The sequence below is a fragment of the Cyprinodon variegatus genome, unplaced genomic scaffold (assembly GCF_000732505.1).
Source record: "Cyprinodon variegatus isolate N-32 unplaced genomic scaffold, C_variegatus-1.0 Scaffold23, whole genome shotgun sequence".
NCBI classification, from domain to species: Eukaryota; Metazoa; Chordata; class Actinopteri; order Cyprinodontiformes; family Cyprinodontidae; genus Cyprinodon; species Cyprinodon variegatus.
The window spans coordinates 2,424,043-2,433,181 of record NW_015150476.1 but is presented as its reverse complement, the minus strand read 5'-3'; the positions used below and the strand labels follow the sequence as shown (position 1 = coordinate 2,433,181).

Genomic DNA, 9,139 nt, shown 5'->3' with positions numbered 1-9,139 from the left:
GATGCCTCTCACCAGGGGCAACTCCAGAGTGGAAGAATGTCCAGCCTCTCTCAAGGAGACTGGTTCCAGAGCCAGAGTCATGCATTGAGGTAAGTCCGAGTATCTCTACCCAGAAACTCTCAATGTTGCGCACTAGCTCACGCTCCTTCCCTACCAGAGAGGTGACATTCCGTGTTACGAGGTCAAAATAAGCTTGGGTTTCTTCCTCTTAAGGTTTTTAAAAGTTTCCGTGACACATTTGTTTAAGTGAACTTTGTATTTGCATAGACATTTAATGTTGATATCTTGTTATATGTGGCATTTAGACTGTGTCACAGTGACATTGTCTAAATTCTCTGAAATGCAAAAAAAAATACATGTCTTAAATCCAAATTTTATAATCAAAATTACCAAGGATATCATAAAGCCTTGATGGAAGTTCAGCTGAATAAATTGGATCACTTACCCTTATGCAATCAGAGGCTCATCCGTATGTGAAGCAGCCAATTAGTATTCAACCCCAACTCATCATAATCCAATCAGCATCCAGAGCCCTGCTTAAAAGACATTCAAATAAACAACTCCGCTCCGGCATTTGCCTGCCAACTCCTCATACTGGAGCCACTCTCCTTCCTCGTTGGCAGCAGGCAACATGACCCAGTAAAGTTCTGAACATATGACATTGGGTGGGGCTTGTGGATCTTTGAGGGTCTGGGCACTGTTGCTTTGACTCCTTGCCGGACTGCACTCTTTGCAGTTTTTCTGTTAGCCTGTTTTTTTTTTTTTTTTAAGTTAGTTTAATTCCTAGTGTAGACTCTACCGTCATGTGACTATTGCATCTGCCATCTGGTGGAATGATGGGGCTCTCATAGTCTTCATATTTCCCTCTGCTTTAAATGTCGTCGCAATTATCACCAAAGCGAGTGTGTATGATGTCTTCCGTGCGCGCCGGCTACCATTAATTCATCCTGTCCGCTGAACTGATGCTAGTTTTACTCACATGCCTGGAAGATGTCCAGTGCTACTACCACAGATGATCTCGCTCGCGAAATGGAATTGAACGATTCAGATTAGCTAGTCGAATGAATATTAGGGATAGAGCGTATCCGCCTGTGGCCCGGGCTGCCTGTCACAACTCCAGTCCGGCGCGCGGATGACATCATACACACTCTGCTTTGTTTTAAAAAAAATATAAATATAAAAAATATTACCGTGGATGTCTGGGGGACAGTGATTCGTCTAAATGTTATGGATGCTGGCGTACCATGAAGAATAAATTATGAACAGTTTAGTTTGTGCCTTCAAGTCTTTGCCCATAGGAACACGTTACTTGGATTACAAAACCGAATATCATCAGAACAGCTCCAAATGACACAAAACTAATATAGGTGAGTAGAAAATGATGTAATAACGTAAAATCAAGGGGACAATGTAAAAAAAACATTGTTCCCCTTTAAGATGAGGGCTGTTGTACTGATCAGGCTTTAAGGCTTAGCTAGTTCATAAATAGGCTGGAATATTTTACAACAATTTTTACTCTGCTGACCCCTTGAGTTTTGCATATGCAGCTTGTCTTTGGGTTGGAGGGGATATTTTCTAAGGAGCTGGTCAGACATTTCTTGCCCCCCTTCTATCCCTCAGGCAGAGTTGGCAGTTTGCTATGAATAGTTTTACTTCCCAGAGAAAACCTTTAACTGGAGCAAATTAATCAGTGATGTCCAAGATTTTACAATGAAAGAAATCTACCAGCCCATCAACAGAGCACAAAGACAAGCAAATCTGGTTAAAGGTTTCAGTAGCATCAATCTGGAAAGATGGAAGTTCTGTTAAGCTTCTTTGAGTAAACTGAGGTATTGGAAATGATGCTTTTTATGCAAAGTTTCTAAGTGTATCACATAGTTATATTGCACTTCTATCTTTAGGGTTGTCAGGACTGAAGTTAAGAGGCTAGTAGTTATTCAAGACCATGGTTCGGACCGGCTCTTTACTCGATGAGTCGAATATTGAAAAGAGTCAAATTAGCACAGAAATACCACAGTTCAGTAATATGGTAGCAAGTGTGACAGGAAAAAAAAGTGTACTGGATCTTGTAGAGTCAGTTGCAGTTACTATGTTTGTCATTTATTCCTCTTCATCCAGTATTTCGTGTAATAAAGGAGACTTAATTGGAGCAAACTACCATAACCGAAAAAAGAAGCCAATAAACCTTTTTTTTCCCAGGCAACAATAGTACAAAAAACCTTTATGACAGTTTGCCACCCAATTTTCATGAAGAGCACTGCACCTTTCTTGAAATGACGAGCAAACAGAATGTCTTGAACTGACTTACCACATTATCCACTGCTGACTTAAGGCACTGGGCAGAAGGCAACAATTATTGACTAAAGTATATAATTCCTTTACAATAAACTTCGAAAGGCCTTATTTTATGGTCTTGTTTCTTCTTAAAATCAAGAATCCAAAGTAAAAAAACTGATGATGTCCTGCATAAGTTATGTACACAAAAAAATAAATCAATGCCATCACTTTTGTCTCTTCACCAACAATCTTGTTGCTAATGCTGTTTTCTGAATGTTGGCGGAAACACATATTTTTACATATAAGTTTAAGGTAACGTTGTGATAATTATCACCATGCTTACAAAAGCTTTTAGAATAAAATGTGATTAGCTATTTCAGTAAATCCTAAAACATGGCTGTTTTACCTACACTATTTTCCAGTCTTCTTGTGAGTGAGTCACACAACTTAGTATGTTTAAGGTCTTCCATTAAGATCTGCTATTATTCAGGTCTGAGTTGATGTTAGCTATTTTGGTCTTTTAATGTATCTAGCATTAAGATAATTGTCAAATTTCTGAAAGATAAGTTGTAAGCAGGCTGAAGAAAGGATTTTTGGCTTTTGCAAGCTCACTGAGATGAATTTATAAATATAACAATCTAACTTGCCCAACATAAAAACACACTTCAATTATTGTTACAGTTGAGTTTGAAAGTTTACATACCCTTCAAATTAAATAAAATGATCAATTGACATAAGTAATTAAAATAACACATCACTAAAAAAAATAATAAATAAAAAGTAACTAAATGATAATTTAGTACAATAAAATATTTTTTAAGAAATTATACTAAACAATAAACTGTCCCTGACAAATTAAATTACCTTGTTCATGAATATGGCTTAAACCATGCTAAACATGTGAAAGAATGTCCTACATGGGTGGGAGGTAGAAAAACCCCCCACAGAAAATCTGCGTAATTTTTAACTGAGAAATAATAATTATTTATGCTTTTTGCAAGTTCCAGCTGCCTGTACAGAAGACATCTAGATGTGTTTCAATATCTCTATGAAGTGTTGAAAGGCTCTGTCCTTTAGTGAACTTTATACACATATAATTAGTTTTAGCATCCTTCAGGTTTTCTTATCTCATCTAATGTTCTGCCTTCTTTCTCACATTAAAAAAATGACTGTGAACCTGGGAAGGTAGACCTTCCTGTGATACTTCAAATATTATTTGACCAGAATTAAAATACCTGCAATCACACTAATGCTTCTATTCAAGTCAAGCTTTAAATGACTTTGGGAGGACATGCTTTTCACCTTCCTATTTCAGTGTGCCACATGGTGGACATTGAGTTGAATCTATTGATTCGATATATACATTTTTTTTAAGAACCTTACCGTCTAAGCTAGATGGGAGATGCTCTTTCAAAATGTAATTGACTTCTAATTGTGTTTCCAATGCTATGTCAAGGCGGCCCAGGCCTAAATTGTCCAGTCTCTAGGCCATTTGGCAGCAAAACAGCCCTTGGCAAGCCACATTACAGGTGAATGGCCATGGTCTAATAGGTTATCTGTGGAAAACACATTGCAGTCAATTAAAGAGTCCACTTCCTCTGGTTGTGATGGCCATTAGACAGGCCCACCACAACAAGTGACTCTTCAGTGGCTTTTACTCTACAGCTACCCAGTCTTTTTAAGTCATAGTGTCCTTAAGCTGCACAGTCCCCCAAAGACATACTTTTTGTCTGGTTTTGTTGTCTACTAAGCTTTTTAGTTGGCTCAGAGACACAGTTTTTCGTTCAATGATTCCCTGTGACCCTGATGGACAAATAAAACCCTTTTAACAAGTGTTTTTTTTTTCTTCTGTTCCGCTTCCACTCATCCTGAAATATTCTTCCCTGCAGCACCACACAAAGGGAACACAGCTCTTAGCTTCTCTTGAGTGGAAATCATTTAGAAGCATTACATTTGCACAATAAACCAATTCAAAAGTCCTCAATGGTTTATGGAGAAACACATTCACTATTTATTTCTTACCTATTCTGACAACAAATTACAAGCAATCATAGGTAGACCCAAACACACACATATGGACATAACTGGCAACTACATTGAAACCCTGTCCCATATCTGTTGTGGTGGAGACATTTGGTTGTCAGTATGATATAAAACAACTATTTAATCATTGTTTAATTTTGCTTCCTGAATTTTGCACACAGATATCTGGGACCTCAATCGAAACATATTTCATCAGCTCTTGAGATGAGGCCAACTGCTTTCAAAACTTGATTAACAAGAGGGACCAACAACAGTTGGAAAAGTCAGTCAGCAGTGGGATTCATTATTTTTATTTACTCTGATAAACTGTCACTATAGATACTTGTCTTCTGCATATCCCACTTTTTTACTCAAAGGAGACTGAACAAATTAGTATATAGAGGTAAAACCTGAGATACACTGCCTGTTCAGAACAATGTCATCACCTGGATTTAACAAATAATTTAGGTTAAAACTCTGATTGGATAATACCTGATTGGCAGGTAAGCAGGCAACAAGCAGTTTACTCCAAACTGGTATAGTTTGTTATATGGTAGAATCCTTTGGTTGTGAAAAAGGTATAGAGGTTGAATTATTGGCAAGCATAAAGCAAAAAAATATGTTTATGCCTTTGAAAGAGTTGTTTAAAAAAGAAAATACAGCCACCATTAACCTTTGAGGGAATTACAGTCTGAAAATAGAATTTAAATGATCATGAGGAGTATTTAGTGAAATGTTTGTTAAAGTTAATTCAAAACGATTGACAACCTAACGTCTATGGCTTCTGGTGATGGTCTCTCACTGGGCTGATCGAAGATACTCAGCATTTTATTACACGTCTCTTCTGGTACAGACAGCGCTGCTTACAGGTATCTGTGCTGCCTCTCTTTATGACAGAGGAAGGACAAAGTCTCATTGATATCATATCCAAGCCAGTTGTATTTAGATTTCAAACTGTTTAGAAGCTACTTCATGGATTTGGTCACTGCAGACTGCGTTTGGCTCACCCTCTTTTACAGAACGCCAGATGTCTTGGACTAGATAAGCACTTTTTTTCTGACCAGAATAGCAGACGGGATTAACAATATTTTCCTATCCTCTTCAATAAGGACTATATTCATTTAAACTGGGATAATGACATTGGGTATAATCAGGAGACCATCAATTGAAAGGATAAGCAGCATTACTAACATCATGACTAATAGAATAATTAAAGAGGATTTTGGAAGAAGTCTTGCGGTCCTTACCTGTGCGACCGATTGTATTTGCTAAAAAAAACCGTATTCTATCTGATGAGGGGAATGATGAGAATGAGTATGCATTTCTTTCAGGTGCTCCAACCTGTTATTGTTAGAAAGAGGAGAGTGGGCTGCTTTTTTTCCTCCAAAAACCAGGGTAAGGGGATTTTCATCCATGTTGGAAGAAATACCTTTGTCAAAGCTGTTTCAAGATACTGAACATGCTCTATCTGGCTAATGTAAGACATTCAAAGTAAGCATATGTTTTTGATTTACATCTTAACCCTAAATGCAGATGGAGGATCCCGTATAAAGCACATATTGAAAGGCAGGTTGGCAATATGAGTGGAAACCTGAGGGATTCAGTTCGATCAGACAGTATTTTTCTATATTTTGTTTTTTTTCTCTTCACAGTTGCTGCATCTTGCCTGATATTCTTCTTTGATGCTGTCCAGGAGTGGGATCTTGAGTACGCTGCTGGTGACATCATGTTGTCCTATAATTTATACACTGGGTCCTGTTTTACAGTTGTTAACTCTGTCTCTGAGTTTTCACTGACTGACTGCATATGCTATATTTTTAATTCCAGACTTGAATACTTTCTTAGAGTTTATCTGAATAGCCATGTTTCTTTCATAGATATATCCAGTACAAGTGCTACTTCTCCAACTCACCTTCTACCCATCTCTCACATACTGTAGAAAGTATCCTTAATCAGTGCTTCTGAGTTCCTCTTCCTCAGTCAGTCATGGCAGAATGCTGTTCACACTAAGCCTGGTTCTTCTGGAGGTTATATCTGTTGAAATTGACTTTTCATTTTCACCAGAAAGGAATCTCCTATACTCTGCATGAGGAATTGCTGTGAAGTTGACAACACAATTTTACCGGTCTGCTGTCACTACATACTCATCTAGGAGTGAATAATGCAAGTCAGTGACCCGCTACAATCTGCTGGGTTTCAATAGAATATTTTTGTATGATTTGATTAAATATACTCTGCAAATGACCTGCGTTATAAAATGGTGCAATATTTGTTTGCCACTTTAAGACCAAAACAAGTCAATCTGTTAAGAGTTACACTTCAGTCCCTCTAGATTTGGTTTTTAATTTAACCTGTTTAACTTGCAATAAAACCTTTCTAAGAGTAGTATGTTGAAGTTTATTTGATCTAATCTATACTTTGGGTGTGGGGTATGGGATTGCCAACCATTTATGGTAAGCTGTGTCTCTTTCTACAATCCATTAGCTGTAAGATTCACCTTTTAACACTTGTCCTATAGAAGGAGGATTTATAAGAAGCGACAGTAATGCACAACATCAAAATATGTTTTTGTATTAAAGAAGAGCATTAAACACATCATTCTTAAGAGTTTTAATAATTTACTAAAAAAAGAGTGTAAAAGTAACAGATCACTTTCACTAAAGATGATCTGTTTAATATTCAAAGTGGTGACAGATGTAACAAATTTTTGCACCTGTCTGTACATATGTGTACACATACTTGGCAACTGGCTGGAATTCAATGACTTTTGCACTGTATACTGTATCTAAAAAAAGCCACAGTGAAAAAAAATATAGTAAAAATGATATGAATTACTTTAAAATAAATCAACCATCATGAAATGTACAGCTCTTAAAAAATAGCAAAAAACCTCAAACATCCGAAATGTGTATATACAAACATGCTTGGACTCTAACAAAGAACAGACTGAGGGAGGCTGAAGAAAGTGAGCCTTTTTGACGGTTTGCTTGACATCATTTAGGAAAGCCAATGAAATTAATGGGTCATTCTTAAATATTTGATCAATTTGTAAAACCAACAATATATCCTGGTCTATTTCAAGTTTTGTCACTTTTAGCAGAATATGAATATGCTATAAATATACAGTATACTGTATTTCCTGAATCAATTTAAGTTAATTCCATTAAATAAAAATTGTTGTTAGTTTAGAAAATAAAAAAATGCATCAGAAATGTGTGCACTTCTAAAGAGTCGGCTTTGCCCACCCCTCATCCTCATCATTAAGTGCCTGTTTGCAAGAGGTAATATACTTTTTTTATTTACATTTATATATATTTATTTAGATTCATATATATCAATTACTAAGACATGATATAATCTGTATAAATATGGCATTTTTACAATTGCATTAAACTGACAATTATTTCAGATCCCAAGACAATTAACTGTCACCTGGGTAAAAAAGGCTTTGTTTCTCCTTTTATTGATTTTAATTATTAAAAAATAAGTCTCAATTCTTTTTAAATGTTTACAATATAAATAACACATTTTTTCCTGTCAAATGGTTTCCATCGTGTTCGCATCTTCAACACTTTGGAAGGAGAGGAGAAAAGTGGCGTTTTCAAACCATTCCCCTCAGGAATAAGTTAGCAGCAACCAGCTGCAAGATGTCAGCAGAGTAGAACTGTAGGAGAACTTTGGAAACATAACTGATCCAACAAATCCATGTGTTTGCATTATCATGCAATATGCTGGTTGCACAGTCTGGAGTTATGTGGCGCTGCTCAGATGTCCTTAATAATGAAAGCAACGAAATCAGGGATAACTGTTTCCTCAGATGCTGCACTCCCCAGGATGGACAACATTCCCTTTTTAGGTGAGCATAGTTGAAGCCTTCCACTTCCCCCTGATTTGCAGTTTCTGAGGTACACACCTCAATCAGAGAGTCACATTTCAAACCCTGCCTATGAAATCCACAGCAACTCAAAAACAGCAGGGGAGCACTGCTGCTCTCTGGTGGCCAGAATGAGGCACATAAAGTTGAAGATCCCATTTGTCCACACGCTACAATATGTTCAAAATGGCGTTGTACATCTGGACCAAGACAGCCAGATGAACAGGCAGGCAGGATTGACGATCTTGCGTGGCAGGTGTGCATGTAAGCCAAGAGAGGGCGTTGTACTGTTCCAACACAAACCTGCAAAAAAGATATCAGTTTATATCATAATGTATGATATTCTGATATATTCTGACAAATTTCATATTTTTAAATATAGAAATAACACTTTTTTAATAGGCTTTGATGTATTTACCTTAAGACATCTGAGGTTGTCTTTGAGTCTAAAGGATGAGGGCTCCGCTTAGTTTTTTCTGATGGCATATCATCTGACTGAGCTATGGAAATGTGGTGGTGGAGAGACGCCTGGAGTGATGAAACAAATCACAGAGAGTCAGTTCTGAAATTTCACAATGCCAAGCTTAGTGATAGAACTGTTTTCAAACATTTTGTTTCCAGAGACAATAATATTCATATGAAGTGTAATATGGTCAGGAGTCAGTTATTTTTAGTTCAAGGAAAAAGTATAATGAAATAAAATTAATACCAGTTGTAATTTCAAAGTATAATCCTTGTCCTTTTGTTTAAATTGTGTCTTTTTATCTGTCTTTGTCTTTTCCTTTTTTTCTGTCTTTCTTTTTTTCTGTCTGTCACTTTCTTTCTTTTTCTTTCCCATGTCCTAAGTTCTTTTCATACTTTCATACCTTGGTGTGTTATCTGCTTCAATCTGTCCTCCATTCCTTTTTTTCCTACACCTTTTTCTTACTTGTGTTCCTTTCTTTCCTTCCTGGTATATTTTTCTTT

At 36.7% G+C, this 9,139-nt stretch overlaps 1 protein-coding gene across 3 annotated transcripts in view; it reads right to left on the bottom strand.

Annotated features, from left to right (window-relative positions):
- Positions 1 to 6,907: 6,907 nt before the first annotated feature.
- Positions 6,908 to 9,139, bottom strand: part of med13l (mediator complex subunit 13-like) — a 110,800-nt gene continuing 108,568 nt past the window's right edge. For 2 of the 3 annotated variants that reach the window (XM_015392261.1, XM_015392254.1), the window contains exons 30-31: positions 8,592 to 8,701; positions 6,908 to 8,476 (exon numbers count right to left, since the gene is read on the bottom strand). In XM_015392261.1, coding sequence (XP_015247747.1) covers positions 8,344 to 8,476; positions 8,592 to 8,701 — 243 coding nt within the window. In that variant the 3' untranslated portion in view covers positions 6,908 to 8,343. The remainder of the gene's footprint in view (positions 8,477 to 8,591; positions 8,702 to 9,139) is intronic. The other variant, XM_015392246.1, reaches the window with a different exon arrangement.